Genomic DNA, 18,071 nt, shown 5'->3' on the forward strand with positions numbered 1-18,071 from the left:
AAGTGTTTAGATAATTTTCACAGTTATTCATGGTATTTGCAGCCAGGATGAAGGGACTTCTGGTCTCTTCGAGAATCTCATTGTGGATCTCTTCTTGTATACATTTGTGCTACAGCGTGGCCAATGTAGCTCCTCCAAACAGGGTACTAATGCATTCAACCAGATGTTACGCAACTCTTGCAGGCTTAATAGCCCAGAAACTTATTCTTAACATTTGTACAGCTGCAACTTGATTTCCAGTGCATACCTTTGCCTCACATTATGCCATCTCTCAGCAATCTAGAAATTATGCCAGATTTGGATGAGCAGTCCTTCAATCAATCAGGCAGACTCCAATCCCACCTCCAGATCATATAGCTTGTGAGTTCACCTGAAGTGGAATGAACATGTGCGGTCATTCGGAAGAAACTGTTACTAACTTGTACCTGTTGTTGTTCGAGTGCTTGCTTATGTCGATTCCATGCTATGTGTGTGTGCGCCTATACGCACAATTGCCGGAGATTTTTTCCTTAGTGGTATCTGTAGGGCCAGCTCTAACACCCCTGGAGTCCCGTGCTCATGTGCCAGTATATGCGCCACCAGTCCCACACCCTTTCATTTCCTTCTTACCACTCATGATGGTTGGCTTTCTTTCCATAGTGGTTCGGACTTTCTCAGTTGTATATAGTTTTCTCTTGTTAGCTAGTTGAAATAGTTAGTGTTTTAGTGTAGGTAAAAAACAACAGAGTCCTGTGGCACATTATAGACTAACAGACGTATTGGAGCATAAGCTTTCGTGAGTGAATGCCCACTTCATCAGATGCTCGTCTGTTAGTCTATAAGGTGCCACAGGACTCTTCGTTGCTTTTTACAGATCCAAACTAACATAGCTACCCCTCTGATTAGTGTAGGTAGTTGTCCCAGCCTTTGTGGGACTTCGTTCCAGGGACTAGGCATACCCTAGTCTCCAACTTTCCAGTCTCCAGTGCTCCAGCTCCGGCAAACCCATGCTAGTGAGCGATCTGCATTCAGCTTGACTGAAGTGCCTTGCGGAAGCTCACATCAAAGATAAGTACAGAATCTGTAGGGGCTTCAGGCCAAGGATTTAAAAAGACAGAGACATTGACTGAAGGCTCTACTAATGGAGGTCGCTTGTAGACCATCTTCAGAGCCATCCCTCTCCAAATCAGCGCCAAGTACTTCAGCTTCAGTGTGAAGTGTGCCTCCGGCATCATGCACTGCCTGGCACCACTTGCCTTCTCCGGTGCCGAGGAGGAGGCACAAGAAACATGGAAGTGTCTAATTATAGCCTAGTGGACATTTTGGCATCTGCAACCTCCTCCAGGAAGGCCCTTCCCAGTCAACAAAGCAGTGTTGGGTCCAGTTAAGACCTTTAGGCTGGCCCCATCCTCCCTTGTCGAAAACAGTGGAGAAAAAGCATGTCTGGGCATCAGGGTTTGAGTACTTATATTCTCACCCACTTCCTGGCTCCCTGGTGGTTTCGGCTGCAAATGAGAGGGACAGGCAAGGCCAACCCAGTGCCATCACGAAAAATAAGGAGGCTAAACAACTGGACTTAGTCTGCCTCTTGAATAAACTTTCCTCACGAATATCTCTGCATATTAAACCAGTAGGCCTTGTTCAGGAAATACGATTTTATTTGTGGGACTCGGTGGCCAAATTTAAGACTCCGTGCCACAAGAGTCGAGGCAGGAGTTCTGGGCCATCCTGGAGGAGGGTAAAACTGGGTCCAGAGCCTCCCTCCAGGCAGCCCTAGATGTGACTGATTCAGCAGCCAGATCAGTGAAGACAGTGGCAATGAAGTGTTGTTTGTGGTTGCAATCGTTGAGCCTCTCCCAAGAGGTTCAACAGTCTGTTCATGACCACCTCTTTGAGGGAAATGTGTTGTTATCTGAACAGACAGACGTCAGGCTGCATGGCCTCAAGGATTTGAGGGCCACTTCACACTCCCTGGGCCTGTATACATCCCTGGCTTCCAGGAAGCATTTCTGGCTGCAGCCACCTCCTAGATTCTACTTTGAGTGCTTGCTCGTATTGATTCCATGTTTGGTGTGTGCACGCCATGTGTACTGTTGCTGGAGATTTTTCCCTTAGCGATATCTGTAGGGGGGCCGGTCCTAGCACCTCATGGAGTCCCACGCTTATGTGCTAGTATAAAGGGTGCCGCCAGCCCTGTGTCCTCTCAGTTCTTTCTTATCGCTCATGACGGTTGTTGGAACATCTCTTGGATTGCAAGCATCCTTGTTCTTTGTATGTAGTTCAGTGTTAGTAGTTACCTATAGTTACTTAGATAGATGTGTGTTCCATTTCAGGATGTTGCCCTAGGGACAGGGCATGCCCCAGTCCCTGGATTTCAAACAGTGCGCTGTCTGCCATGCCAGCGAATGACCCACATATGAGCTGCTTAAAGTGCATTAGGGAAGCTCACATCAAGGACAGGTGCAAGATCTGAAAGGGCTTCAGGTCACAGTCTTAAGAACAGGACATTGGTTTGAAGGCCCTGTTACTGGAAGTGACACTCAAACCGGCCTTGAAACGGTACCACTCCAATTTGATGCCTAGAATATCGGCCTCAGTGTGGAGGGCTCCCCTGGCACTGTCCTTCCTGACACTGCTCTCCATCCCCTGTGCCAAGGAAGAGGCACAAAAAACTGTGCCAAAAAGGGCGCTCCCCAGTGCCACAGAGGGATAGGCAGGGGACGGTTGATGGGGTGAGAACCATGCTGAGCCATTCGTCATCTCCAGAGCCATGGTTGGCAGCGGCAACACCACCTAGGGCATTGAGCCCAGTCCGAGATACACCACCGAATTCTGGGAGTGATCAGAGCATCCTCCACCTACAAGCCCCATCAACACCAGAGACCTTCCAGGTGGCAAGGGGCTTAATGTCTCTTCCAATGATGCGTATGCCCCAAGAACCTTAGTGACTCCCTTGGAATCATCGAAGATGGCCCCCTCGAGAGGGAAACCCTCCATGGGCCCACCTCAGTGGTCTCTAACCTGACGCAAGTCTCTGGCTTCGCAACATTGATCTCCACCTTCACGGCACCGATCACCAGCTTCCCAGTCACTGACTTAACGGTACTGGTCTCTGACCCACTGTTGTTCCCCGGCTCCCCATCACAGCTGATAGGGGAAAATGGCAATGGCTCCATCATGATGTCCAATAGAGGAATCCTTGTCAGAGTCTGGGGATGAATCCATCCCTCCCACAAGGAGACACTGACATCAGCATTACATGCTGGATTTTGATGCAGGACAATCTGTGGGTGCTTGGCCACTGAAGCAGTGGTCAGCGCACTGGCAATTTTGGAACTCATGATGCCGGGACCTTACTCCTCACTGTTGTTCTCGGTGGTCTCCAAGAGCTGAACCCCGACCCCAATTTGGACTCCGATCCCAGTACCGAGACCCCAGCAGTCCCAGAGGAAGCAGCCTTGGCATTGGAGGAGGAACCAGCCCTTCCTACGGTGATGTCCTCTTCCTTATCATCCCCAGACGAGGCAGTCATGGGGCCTGCCAACCTGCTGCCACTGGATGACTTCAGGGCTAACCAGGAGCTCCTCAAGCAGGCCACCACAAACTTGAAGCTAGAGGTAGAGGAGCTCTGTTTGACTGTTCGACATTTTGACTGCAGTGGCCCCCTACGAGTGGCCCTACCAGTAAAAAAAGGGGTGCTGAAACTGGTTAGGGCACTGTGGCAGATCCAATCTTTCCTGCCCCCAACCTTGAAAAGGGCAGAGAAGAAATCTTATGTCCTGGCCAAGGTGTTTAAATACATGTATTCTCACCCTCCACTAGGTCCCTGATGGTTTTGGCTGCAAATGAGCGGGATAGACAGGGACAAGTGAGTGTGACCCCTAAAAGTAAGGATGCAGAGAGGCTCGATTTGTTTAGTGGAAAGGTGTATTCGACAGCTAGCCTACAACTTCGTTTCTCCAACCAGCAGGCATTGAAGGGGAGATATGATTTTAATATTTGGGACTCGATGGCCAAATTTAAAGACTCCCTGCCTCGGGAGTCAAGCCAGGAATTCTTGGCCATCCTGGAGGAAGGCAAGTCAGTGGCCAGAGCCTCACTTCAGGCTGCCTTAGATGTGGCTGATTCGGCAGCCGGCGTCAATGGCGTGGGCGGTGTCTTATGTGTCGCAATTTGTGGCTGTAATCATCGGGTCTCTTACGAGGTGCAGCAGTCGGTCCAAGACCTCCCCTTGTTTTTGGAGCAGACGTACACTAAGCTGCATAGCTTGAAGTACTTTAAGGCCACTCCACACTTTTTGGGACTGTACACGGCTCTGGCCTCCAGAAGACACTCCGGCTGCAGCTGCCTCCCTGGTTCTCAGGTCATCCTAGGCACGAGCCCTATAAGAAAAAAAGGGAGAGGATATAAGCACTGATATCGCACTTGGTCGTCCTTGGTTCCCCAGTTGGGCTCAGGAAGATACCCCAGTCGCTCAAGGCAGGCCTTTTGAGAGTGTGCCCGAGGACGGCATATCAGACTTGACCCAGGATCCATGCCCTCTTTTGGTTTTGGACCACTTGTTTCCTTTCTGTACTGCATGGTCATAAATAACCTTGGACCATTCAGTGCTTAACACTGTGGCAGTTTTCATCCATCCTCCCCGTCACACCTCTCAGCCCCATCCCTCTTCAGGGACCCTTCTCACAAGCAGCTCCTTGTCCAGGAGGTGGAAGCCCTCCAGCTTGTGGGGGCCATAGAGGAAGTTCCTCAAGGTCTGAGGAGGAAGGGGTTTTTACTCCTGATATTTCCTAATCCCAAAGGGGGCATCAGGCCCATCCTAGACCTGTGTTGACTCAATAAATATCTCAAAAAGTTGAAGGTCTGAATGGTCTCTCTTGCCTCCATCATTCCCGCCCTGGATCTGAGAGACTGGTATGCCACCCTCAATTTAAAAGATGCTTATTTCTACATCTCCATATTTTGTGGGCACAGGAGATTCCTCTGGTTCGTGGTGATACTGCGCCACTATCAATTTACCACACTCCCCTTCGGTCTCTTGTCAGCCCCAGTGGTTTTCACAAAGTGCATGGCAGTGGTGGCAGCTTACCTGAGACGTCAAGGCATGCAGATCTATCCATATCTAGTCAAAGGCAGTTCACAAGCTCATGTGTATTACAGCGTCAGCATAGTACAGGCCGCCCATCGAGAGCTGGATCTTCTTATGAACGAGCAGAAATCAACTCTGATCCTAGTTCAGAAAATAGTTTATAGGAGCGGCGGTCAACTCTACTCAGGCCAGAGCCTACTTGCTGGAGACCTGGTTCCAAGCAATGTCAGAACTCATCACCCACATCAAGGCCCATCTGCTCATGACTGCCTGGATATGCCTCAAGCTGCTGGGCCACATGGCAGCATGTACTTATGTGGTGCAGTATGCATGGCTGCATCTCAGACCTCTGTAGATGTGGCTGGTGTCAGTTTACTCCCCCAGCAGACACCACTTGGACTTGGTTCTCACAATTCCATCAAATGTTGACATCACTGACTTGCTGGACAGAACTGCGGACGATGGTGAACGGAGTTCCCTTCACTGCCTCATACCTGTCAGTGACATTTGTCTCAGATGCTTCAGACCTGAGGTGGGGAGCCCACCTTGGCAGTCTCTGTACTCGGGGCCTCTGGTCCCAGGAGGATCTCTCCCTTCACATAAATGTCAGGGAACTCAGGATGATATGCTTGGCCTGCTAGATGTTCCTTCCCTACCTATCAGGCAGAGTGGTACAGATCTTGACAAACAGTATGGCCACGATGTTCTACATCGACAAACAAAGATGAGCTCGTTCCTCAGCCCTGTATCAGGAGGCTCTTTGATTGTGAGACTTCTGTATGGAACATGCCATTCACCTCAAGGTGTCACACCTCCTGGGGGCCCGGAATGCACTGGTGGATCTCCTCAGCATGTCCTTTTCCTCTCACCATGAGTGGTCCCTGCACCCGTTGGTTGTCAGCTCCATCTTCCAGAGGTGAGGGACTCCGCTGGTGGACCTGTTCACTTCCAGACAGAACAGGAGATGCCTGCAGTTTTTCTTGATGCCAGGGCTCCCTGTCTGATGCCTTCCTGCTCTTGTGGACAGGGAGACTGCTGTATGCATGCCCACCCAACACCCTTGGTCCATAGGGTCCTCTTAAAGATTACAAAAAGGACAAGGCAAGGGTTATCTTGATTGGTTCGCCATGCTTCTGGACCTTTTGGTAGCAGCCCTACTAGAGCTCCCACTACACCCAGACTTGATCTTGCAGAACCAAGGTTGGTTGCTTTACCCAAACCTTGCGTCCCTGCATCTGATGGCTTGGCTGCTGCATGGTTGAACCTTGGGAGCAGGCCTGCTTGGAGTGGGTCCAGCAAGTCTTACTGGGTAGGGGAAAACCCTCTACCAGGGCAACTGTTGTGCCAAGTGGAAGCACTTCACTTGTTGGACCTCTGATAGGGTGTTTCCCCATCTCGGACATCTAGTCCATCTTGGACTATTCACCCCACCTGAAGTACCAGGGTCTGACCCTATCGTCAGTCCATATCCACCTGGTGGCCATCTCGGCCTTCCACCCTCTGGTCCAAGGTAAATCAGTCTTCTTGCACGAGATAACAGTCAGATTCCTTAATGCCTTGGAAAGACTGTACCCTCAGTTTTGCGACCCAGTTCCCCCATAGGACTTGAATCTGGTACTGTCAAGGCTCACAGGACCCGCACTTTGAGCTGTTGGCATCTTGTTTGCTGCTGTTCTTCTCACGGAAGGTAGCCTTCCTAGTGACAATTACCTTGGCCAGAAAGGTCTTGGAAATTAGAGCCCAAACTTCAGAACCCCCTTATACAGTGTTTTTCAAGAAGGTCCTAGAGTTCCCCCCCATACCCTCAGTTCTTCCTGCCAATGGTGGTGTCACAGTTCCATAACAACCAGGACATTTCTCTTCCTGCGCTATTTCTGTAGCCTGACAGATCGGACGAGGAACGTTGGCTGCATACCTTAGATGTTAGGTGGGGACTAGCCTTCTATATTGAATGGACTAAACCCTTCCACAAGACAACACGGCTCTTTATAGCAATGGTGGACAGGATAAAAGATTTGCTGGTATCGTCCCAGAGGATCTCAGCCTGCATCAGGACATGGTACGAGCAGGCGAAAGTTCCGCCTCTGGCCATTGTTACAGCCCATTCTACAAAGGCTCAGGCTTTGTCAGCAGCATTCCTTGTGCAGATTCGAATCCAGGACATCTGCAGGGCCATGACATGGTCATGAATTCATATCTTCATGTCCCATTATGCCATCACCTAGCAGGCCCATGACCTTTGGGAGAGCAGTGTTCCAGTCGACATGTCAATGAACGCTGAGTCCACCACCAGGGATACTGCTTGGAAGTCACCTAGCATGGAATCAATATGAGCAAGCATTTGAAGAAGAAAAAATGATTACTAATGTTCTGTAACTGTTGTTCTTCAAAATGTGTTGCTTATGTCCATTCCATGACCCGCCCTCCTTCCTCTCTGTCAGAGTTACCAGCAAGAAGGAACTGAGAGGGTGCGGGGCCAGCGGCGCCCCTTATACTGGTGCATAAGCGCAGGGTTCCAGGGGCTCTAGGACCAGCCCCTACGGGTACCACTAAGGGAATAATCTGCAGCAATGGTGCACATGGCACGCACAAACCTAACATGGAATGCACATTAGCAACACATTTTGAAGAACAACAGTTATGGAAGGTTAGTAACTGTTTTTCCTTTTGGAGGTGTTCCATATCTCCATTCCAAGACCCGCCCTCCTTTTCCTTTATATTGGAGTCTGTTTGGTAAGAAGGAACTGTGGAGGATTGAGGGCATTTCTCCCCTTTATACCATCGCACAGCAGTCCGAGGCAGCAGTGGGCACATGTAGTGCCCTGACGGGTGCCACTGATGGAAAAATCTCCAACAGTGCACTGGGTACGCATACACCTGAAGTGGAATGGACGTAGGCAACACATCTCGAAGAACAGCCATTATGAAAAAAGTTAGTAACAGTTTATTCCTCAAAAATTGTGTTCTCTATAACATACATTAATTTGCTGTAGCTTTTGATTTGCAATGCACAACTCACACTCCCATGAAATTATGGATTAAATAAAGAAAAGTTTGAGTAATATCAAGAAGTAGTTATTGTTGCCCAGCTATTGTCAGTAATTTAAATATTAGCAAATAAAACAGTGATTCACTGGTATAATGGTATAGTACTATATTATTTTAATTACGTTTTTTGTTTTTTTTCAAGGGAGGAAAAAACTGAGCAGCTGCTAGATTGTAAACAAGAACTTGAACAGATGGAAGCTGAACTAAAGAGACTGCAGCAGGAGGTGTGTATCTTGCACATCTGTTTTACAAAGTCAACATGACTTAAGAATTTGACCATCTCAGTAACAGTATTATTTTCATTTTTTAGGTTACACAGTGTTTTTGTTTTGTTGCATTAATATCACACTTGTTTATGTGAACTTTTATAACTTATTAATTAATTGATTTTATCCAATTTGTCTTAATTGCAAAAATGATCACTTATTATATATTAATGGGTCTTCTATGAGTGGCCTGTGCAAAAAGTCTCACATCTATGAATACCCCACAAATATGAATGTACAGAGCGTATCTTGAAAAGCTCCAGTAACCTTCATTTTTAATTCTCTGTTTTGTATGCCTGTTGATAGACAACGGGTGAAAAGGCATTTTTCAATTGTTCTTCAATATGCCTATATATAAAACCATATTTCAGGTCATTCATAGATATCATCGTAAGTGGAAGAACTTTGGTCCTCCTACTGTGATCAGTAGAGAGATGAAGAAATGTACAAAGAGAGATTCTTCTTTGAGTAAATGCAAACATGTATTTCAAGTAGCTGTGTGCATGCCTCATGCCTAATACCCACAGAGGGACAATGTTCATGCCTCATGGCTGTTTCCCCTCCCTGGCTGTATAAGGCGGTGCCACCCCGACCCCCCCTCAATTCCTTCTTACAGCCCATCAGCTGGAGTTGGAGCTCTGTGTGGTTATTGCTCCACAACCTCGTGAACGTATATTTTCTAGCCTACTTGTTGTGAATATAGTTGATCATTAGTAGTTAGGTAGTTTAGAGTTAGTACAGTGTTATTTTTAGTGGTAGTACCCTCCGGCCCGGTGATGCACTCAGCAAGGTTCAAGCATTGCCCTTTGTTTGGGGCAATGCCCAACACTGACCCCCACATGCAGTGCCTGCTTTGACTTGGTGAAGCCCACCTGAAGGAATGCTGCTTGATCTGTCATTTGTTCAAGAAGAGGACTCAGGTGGCGCGGGACCTTTGCCTGAAGCAGCACCTGCTTGAGCAACCCATGATTCCTGACCTGGTACAAAGGCCTTCCTCAGATTCCGAGTCCTTCCCTAATCTGCATATCACCCTTGGGCTTGGAGAGAAAGCGGCTTCCCTCAGTTCTGGGGCTGGGTCACCTCCAGAGAGGCACAGAAGTAATTCTCTGTTGTCAGTACCAAGAAGGAGGTTGCATAAAAGCAACTGGGGATGTTTCAGGTCCTGAAGTGACTCTTCTGCCTCCCCTAAGAGTGCAGACCAGCTCAGTACCAGCTCTGGCATGCAGGATGGTGTGGGGACTTCTGACCCTCCCTTGATACAGGGTAGGGAGGGCAGATCTACACCCAGTCATCCCTTCAGCTAAGGGTTACAAATCAGCAAGCCCTGCTATTCAAATATGACTTTCTTAATTGGTTAGTTATGGCTAAGTTTGAGGAGCAGTTGCCTGAGACCTCCCAGGATGAATTTCAGGAGTTTGTTGCTGAGGGCTCCTTTGTGGCAAAGATGGCCAAACAATCTGACCTCAATATTGCGGTCACTTTGGCCAGGGGGATGGTCTAAGCTATTTCTATGAGAAGGGTTTCTTGGCTCTAGAACTCAGGGAGTGCGCTGGATGTTCAGCAAACAATTGAGGACTTGCCGTTTTGATGGCTGAACCCTATTCTTGGACAAAACAGATTAAACACATTCCAGTGCTTCAACACCCTCTTAGTGACATTTTTTTCCTTTATCCAATCTAAACCTCCCCCACTGCAACTTGAGAATATTACTCCTCGTTCTATCATCTGGTACCACTGAGAACAGTCTAGATCCATACTCTTTGGAACCCCCTTTCAGGTAGTTGAAAGCAGCTATAAAATCCCCCCTCATTCTTCTCTTCTACAGACTAAATAATCCCAGTTCCCTCAGCCTCTCTCATAAGTCATGTGCTTCAGCCCCCTAATAATTTTTGTTGCCCTCCGCTGGACTTCTTTCAATTTTTCCACATCCTTCTTGTAGTGTGGTGCCCAAAACTGGACACATTACTCCATATGAGGCCTCACCAATGCCAAATAGAAGGGAATGATCATGTCCCTCGATCTGCTCAAAATACTCCTACTTATACAGCCCAAAATGCCTTTAGTCTTCTTGGCAACAAGGGCATACTGTTGACTCGTATCCAGCTTCTTGTCCACTGTAACCCCTAGGTCCTTTTTTGCAGAACTGCTGCCTAGCGACTCAGACCCTAGTCTGTAGCAGTGCATGGGATTCTTCCTTCCTAAGTGCAGGACTCTGCACTTGTCCTTGTTGAACCTCATCAGGTTTCTTTTGGCCCAATTCTCTAATTTGTCTAGGTCCCTCTGTATCCTATCCCTACCCTTCAACGTATCTACCACTCCTCCCAGTTTAGTGTCATCTGCAAACTTGCTACCATGCCATCCTCCAGACCATTAATGAAGATATTGAACAAAACCGGCACCAGGACCAACCCTTGGGGCACTCCGCTTGATACCAGCTGCCAACTAGATATGGAGCCATTGATCACTACCCACTGAGGCCGATGATCTAGCCAGCTTTCTATCCACTTATAGTCCATTCATCCAGCCCATACTTCTTTAACTTGCTGGCAAGAATACTGTGGGAAACCATATCTGAAGTCAAGGAATAACATGTCCACTGCTTTCCCCTCATCCATAGAGCCAGTTATCTCATCATAGAAGGCAGCTAGGTTAGTCAGGCATGACTTGCCCTAGGTGATTCCATGTGGACTGTTCCTGATCACTTTCCTCTCCTCTATGTGCTACAAAATTGATTTCTTGAGGACCTGCTCCATGATTTTTCCAGGGACTGAGGTGAGGCTGGTTGGCCTGTAGTTCTCCGGATCCTTCTGTTGTGGAAAAATTCACCCACATATCATTTTTAGTTCAGAGACTCAGCCTGAGGCCTGTTTATTGATAACACATCAGCGCGTTCGGAGCTGCAGATATTGGAACTGCTCCCCCGAAGCAAAGCATACAGGAGCTTATAAAGCTTAAAACCACAAACAAATTACACACAGTTAATTCCTAATATGGATAATCATTACGTAAGTTGCACATACGTAGGTAATTGTGACCTTATTAGGAATTATAGAATTAGGGTCTCTTGGTACTTTCCAGCATTCTTTTGCAACCTTCACCCTGTATGGATGCAGTCTGAGTTATGGTCTTTTTCAGTACTTTCCACCATGGTTATACCCTTGCCTTTTATAGGGTGTTTCTTACACAATTGTCCTTTACAGGGCACAATTACACAATTGGAATAGAGGAGGACATCTAAAAATTCATTTCAGACAGTTGCTTCACAAAAGTGGTTATTATATTTCATAAGCAGTAGATACATATTGCAAATTGTTCTTGTTTCTGGGGCTTTACACCCCCCTGCTTCCACCTTTGAGCACTGCTGTCAGGGAGCAGGACACTTAGCTTAGCTCAGATTTTGGGCCTGGTAGCTGCAAGGCAGGCCCAGACCAAGTAAGCAAAAGCCTAGATACATCAGGGCTAGCTTAATTTTCCACCACACTCCTCCTTCCCTTTTTTAAAGATGGGCACTACATTAGCCTTTTTCCAGTCATCCGGGACCTCGCCCGATCGCCATGTCTTTCTCTGTCTTGATGACTGGTTGTTGAAGGGCAGCCCCAGAGAGGAAGTTTGTTGCTACGTCAATACCACCATTCACTTGCTTGAACATCTGGGGCGAATTCTAAACACCGTGAAGTCGACTTTTGTCCCCACGCAACAAATAGAATTAATTGGGGCCATTTTAGTTTCACTAAGTCAAGAGCATTTCTGCCAGCCGATTGCTTCCAGGTGATCTGACAGCTGTACTTCAGCTTACAATCATAAACATCTACAGTGGTTTGTGTGTGCCTGAGCCTGTTGGCCACATGTACCCAGGTGGTTTTTGCTTTTGTCCTCTTCACAGATGTGGCTCAGGATGATTTATTGCCCTGCTCTGTACTTTCTTGACAGATTGGTTCAGCTTCCTCGGCCAGTTCTGGTGTCCTTGCATTGGTGAGAGTCCCCACGCAATGTGTACCAACGGGTCCCCTTCGCTTGGCCTTTTCCCACCAAGTCAGTGGTTATTGACACATCCCTTCTGGGTTGGGGGGTGCATCTAGACTCATTGTGAGTTCAGGGCCTGTAGTCAGAGCAGGACCCCTGCTCCGTATCAATGTGTTGGAGGTTCGAGCCATCCACAATGCCTTTTGGGATGGTATCAGACATTCAGTGGTTCACATACTCGTGGACAATACTACCACGATGTACTACGTGAATAAACAAGGGGGAGCTCACTCCAGAGTGCTCTGCTTGGAGGCGATCAACCTGTTGCAGTTCTGTATTGAGGAGGACATTACGCCAATAGTTTTTCATTTGCCGGGGGTCCAAATCACATCTCAAAGAACCACAGTTACAATAAGTAACTGTTTCTTTTTCCTGGTAAGGGGCAACTCTTTCTTGGGATCTTGTTGGGAAAATTCTAGCTTAGTTCAGTCTCAAGAAGTAACCAGAAATGAGTAACACTGCATAAATCCTGAAGAGGGAAAAGGAAGTGCTTCTGAAAGCCTTCTATTTGTGGGTTTATGTTGCCCAATTTGTTGGGACCTACTTATTCAACAAACAATATGAAAGGAACTATTGCGTTTCCCAAGCTCACTCACCCTGAGCTCTGTTCAGGATGGGGAAACACAACATTCTTATGAGAAATCTGCTTTAGGAAACAAAACGCTAAAGTACCTTGACTTTTGAACTATTAGGCTCCTCCAGTGTTCTATCTGCATCCTTGAATTGTTTTCTCTTTTAAATAAGGCTTTTTGCCAAGGCAACAATGGTCAGGACAGCTAGGTTGTCCCTTCACACTCTCTATAATAAGCAGATTGTCTAGTAGTATTGTACAACCCTGGCTTTTTTTTTCTGCACCCTTACCAGTCTCGCTCTGTACTTAGCTACTCCAGTTCCCTTTCAGCCTCAGGTACATAGCCATTTTTCTCCAGGTATGAACCATTCTTCTCACAAAACACTTTCCCCTAAAATGTTACTGGCTAGTGAATTAAGGGCACTGCACTCTTTTTTCTTTTTCTACATATTTCATTCTATTGTGACTTTATTTTGTGCTCCTTGTGACAAAGATAGAGCCAAAGTAATGGCAGGATCATAAAAGTCTTATCGATCAGACTGGAGTGAAAACTCAGTGAGGCCTTCACAGACCAAACTCTTCTTCCATTCATAGATTAAGCATAAAAACTCGTTCTAAAACTTCAAATAACACATTATCACTTCTTATCCTTTTCCTCTTCTAATTAAAAAAAAAAAATCATGCTGGAAGAAGTCCAGAGGACTTTTCTAAGAAAAGAGAGGAGTATTGCATTCCTCAGATGACTCACAGCATTCATAGGAGGTTGTGTTTTGACTCTGTAGATATTAAATACCTATCCAAATTACTGGCCTTACACCTGTCTAATTTGTAATATTGTATTAACATACCAAAAATCTGTTCCATAAGGGCTTGCCTTAAAGCATTCAGGCCTCTCCTTCAATTCTGCAAGAGTGCACCTGGTGGCTATATCTTCCTGGTGGAAGGCTATACCATTTTTTTTCTTCTGATAGTGATTGGATTTCTCAAAAGACTCATTCATGTCTACCCTCCAGTCAGAGAGACTCCAACCTCCTACCAGCTTCTGAGTCGCCATAAGCTCAGCCAGAAGGATAGGAGGGAGTCAAGCCCTCATGGTGGGGTCACCTTATGCAGTATTAGACAAAAATAAAGTGATTTTAAGGCCTCACTGAAGTTCTTACCTAAAGTGGTTTCTGACCTTCATATTAATCAGATGATCAACCTACCCATCTTCTTTCCCAAGCCTTATACCATGCAGGGAAAAGCTAAACTTCACTTTGGACATTGTCAGGTTTCTTTCTTACTATCGGGAGAAGACAAAGCTATTCAGGAATTCTCCTAAATTGATCCTAGTATTTGCTGGCAGAATGAAGGATCAACCAGTCTTCACTCAAAGACTGTCGAAATAAGTCTCTGACTCTATTAAGACATGCTACACAGTGGTCCACTTAGACTCATCTGGGCAAGTTAGGACGCATTCCACCAGAGCTCAAGGAAGTTGATCTCAGAGATTTGCAAAGCAGCTGCCTGGAGTTTAGTTCACACATACTCTCAACACTGCTGCTTGGTAGAAGGCTCCAGTTCATACACCTGTTTCAGGAAGCATGGGTTGAGATCCCTCAGCTGAGCCTGGGACTTAGCCAGTTCAGTGTTCAGGCAGGCTAATAAGCCCAGTTGGGCTGCAGCAGAATCACCTGATTGGGTGGCCTGCCTAACTGCCTGGAAGAAGCCAACAGGTCTGCATTTATGTCGCTGGCTGCTTAATGCTTATGCCCATAGGTGCAGTTGCTCCTCTCCCTGCCATGTGTCAGTCTTGTTCCTGTCCCACTTCAGTCCATCCCAACCCTGCTTCTTTGCTCCAGCTTCTGATTCTGACACTGACCATCTGGCTCTAGCTCTGACTCTGGGCTTGGTTCCTTACTCAGGGTTTGGCTTCTGACTCCTGGCTCCTATGCCTGATTCTAACCACTAAGCAGGGCCCTGGTTCTAATAATAGGCTGGGCCTTGACTCTAACTCTTACCCAGGGTTTTCAGAACCCAAAGCAGTCTTTAAGGTGCCACCGGACCGGACTCCTTATAGTGACTTTACTTTGCGCGCTCTCTCTCTCTCAGACACGCAGCAGCAGCAGAAGAAGGGTTACAGCATTCCAAAAAGTTTATATATCCAAAGTCTGAAGTGGTTTTGAGGAATCAGCAACCAGCCTTTGAAGGGCCCTCCTTCCGCCCAGTTGCTGGGGAGTTTAGGTACCAGATCCTTGCCCAAAGAAAAGCTTCCTTGGACTGCTCCAAAGTATATTCTTTCACCTAATCTTTTATAGCTAACTTAAACAAAGCACATAACTCATAGTGACTCCTAGTGAGTCACCATAAGTAACCCCTGGTGGGTCACCAATTCTCCTAGTTTCAGCAAACTACTCATTATCTCTTATTATTAAAGCATTTCTAGTCATAACAACAATAAAACTTACATGTCAGAGGCTCCTAACCAAGGTTGACTGTCCAAACATTCCTTCCATTTTCATGGTATATTAACTCCCTCCCATTTTGATTAGACAAACGGCAAACATGCAGCTATCTGGCCTTTCCTCTCAGGATCTACAGTTGTTCCTAGCTATGTGTTGTTTGTTGTTTAGCTAGCAGTGGCTGTACACACAAGATGGCTGACTGAGTACTTTCAAGTTCTGAGTTACATGCAGAAATGTCAAATTTGGGGGTTACACTAATCACTGGGTCAGACCACCCATATCCTGATCCTGACTCCTGTTTTGGCAGAGCTATCCTGCAGTCCTTGTTTCAGTAGATTCCAAGTACCCATCTCCAGATCTTTATTTACTGCTCATGGGTTACCATAATACCCATGGACAATCACTCAAAGAAGAAAGAACAGTTTACTTTCCAGTAACTAGTGATTCTTTAACATCTGTTATACACATGTATTCCACAACCTACCCTTCTTCCCTGCTACTGTGGGGTATTTGGCAATCTGCATTCTGTTTTGATGAAGGAACAAGAGAGTGGTTGCAGCCGCTCCACCCTTTGTGCTCTCTAAGCTATTGGTCACTGGAGAGCATGCGGGGCACAGATGCAGCCCCAACAGACGCTGCTATTCAAAAGCTTCCAATCTTGTGTGCGTGGCACACATGAGCATGAGAAGTGGAATACTTGTGGACGACGCATCTCGAAAAATGACAGTTCTAGTAAGGTAAATAAACATTCTGTGTTGTCTTTACTATATGTTACTACAAAAGGGACAAGAAATTCTTTTTTCTTCTGAAGGCAATTGTATTGTACTGTTGTTCTCATTCCTCAGTGACTCCATTTTTTAAAATACTGATTCAGTACTAGTATTGCTAGGCATTATCAGGATTGTAACAAGAGTCCTTGGTTCCTCCCTCAGGGGGTGGGAGAACCTGACCACACCCAGTTGTCTACACTGGGTAGTTGGGACACTGGCCCCACTTCCCTGCTAACTGCTTTTTGTGGGCCTCCTTAAGTCCAGGGGGGGCATTTAAGGGAGGCGGAGGAGGCTCGTCCATCCCCCCCCCCAGTTTTGTACCACTGGCTGGGAGTGACATTGCTCACTCCTCTGCCCCCTTCCCTCACTGGCCTACTCTTTGCTCAGCAAATAAGAATTCAGAGATGTATCTGGCAGGGCTGGGAGCTTCTGCAGCACTTTTTCATTCCTGAAACAAACATGCTCAGGTAATGGTGAGAGGCAGGAAGCTCTCAAGCTCTGTGCTTTGGCAGGAAGATGCTTGCTGTAGATTTCAGCATGATCTGCCCCACACCTTTACATGTCAACATGTTAAAAGGCCTTTTGCTTGTAAGGCAAGCCCTTTGTAACACCAGTAGATAAGAGGCTGCTCAGGTCGGGGAGGGGGCTGCTGCCTCAGGCACATTCAGGGGATAATTATCCTCACAGACATCCCAGCTTTGGACGTTTCAGGCTGCAAGAATAGTACTGCAGAATAGACCACCTGTAATCTTTCCCTGCTGTGAAGAAACAAGCGTGTGCTGCCACCACCACAAATATTGTTTTAATTACACTTAAAATTTTCCCAATTTTTTCCAACTCTCTAATTTTTAGTGAATGGCACCAATGTGGCCATTTATTCTACCATTTAGTCCCACTTGTCTGTGGGAGTCTTTCTTTTGCCTACAGTGGGCTTTAGGTCAGGTCAATAGGCTGTGACACAGAAACACTGCTTCCTCTGTGAATGTCTGGATTTTACCAAATCTCCCCAGTGTGTGGTTGCACTTTTCTAGGAACTTTCCCCAGAATACCTTTTGAGGAGCTGTTGCCCCTCAACTGCTGCTCTCAAGCAGCTATTTTGCAGCTGTCTGCTGTATCTCCTTTTTTCCCAGCTGGTAAGTATTCTTATCTCTTGTTGTACTTACTCTAACATTTCTGAGGGTATGGCAGAGCCTCATAAACTTCAGTACCATCTGTGAATTTCATTGTGGTGATGTTTACTCTCACTAATCCTTACAGCAACACACTAGAAACATCCTTCTAACTTAATCCTTTGTATTTATCATAACTATTTGTATAAACTCTTCAGTTAACATAAACCCAAACCAATCTGAACAATTTGTTAAATTTGGCTGCCAAAATTTGTTCGTTATAGATCCATGCTGCTAGCATCCAAACATACATCATATCTGATATCTGTGTCAAGGCTTCAAAACTGATACCTCGAGGTTTGGGATTGGCAATATCTTGCTGTATTATCTTTTGGTTATTCTGATCTTACATATACACTTAAAATGTGGCTTTCTTTATATAGGAAGTAGATACAGGGCTTCTGTCAGCTAATTTCTAAGTTATTATCTGCAAAAAATTTAGAGTTTTCAGTTGCCTAAGTAGTCCCTTGAATCACAGTTAAAGTTGCGCCCTTCCACCCCCAACACACACACACACCAAAATCTGAAATGGCACCCCTGCTTAAGTCTCTCCAGCTGGGGGATCAAAATGCAAGTCACAAATACCCACATCTTCAGAGATACTCCCTCCCTGAGGTCCCAGCAAAACGGGGTGGGGTGGTGCCAAAAATCCAGCCTTAGTGTAACAGGTTTGGGGAAATTGCTTTGGCTGGATCTCTGTGGCAGGCTCCGC

General features: G+C 46.5%; 1 protein-coding gene across 10 annotated transcripts in view; it reads left to right on the plus strand.

Annotated features, from left to right (window-relative positions):
* CCDC88A (coiled-coil domain containing 88A) overlaps nt 1–18,071 on the plus strand; it is a 349,307-nt gene that overhangs the window by 184,419 nt on the left and 146,817 nt on the right. For all 10 annotated transcript variants that reach the window (XM_050951995.1, XM_050952002.1, XM_050952003.1 and 7 more), the window contains one exon: nt 8,259–8,340. In XM_050951995.1, coding sequence (XP_050807952.1) covers nt 8,259–8,340 — 82 coding nt within the window. The remainder of the gene's footprint in view (nt 1–8,258; nt 8,341–18,071) is intronic.

The sequence above is a fragment of the Gopherus flavomarginatus genome, chromosome 4 (genome assembly GCF_025201925.1).
Source record: "Gopherus flavomarginatus isolate rGopFla2 chromosome 4, rGopFla2.mat.asm, whole genome shotgun sequence".
Classification (NCBI taxonomy): Eukaryota; Metazoa; Chordata; order Testudines; family Testudinidae; genus Gopherus; species Gopherus flavomarginatus.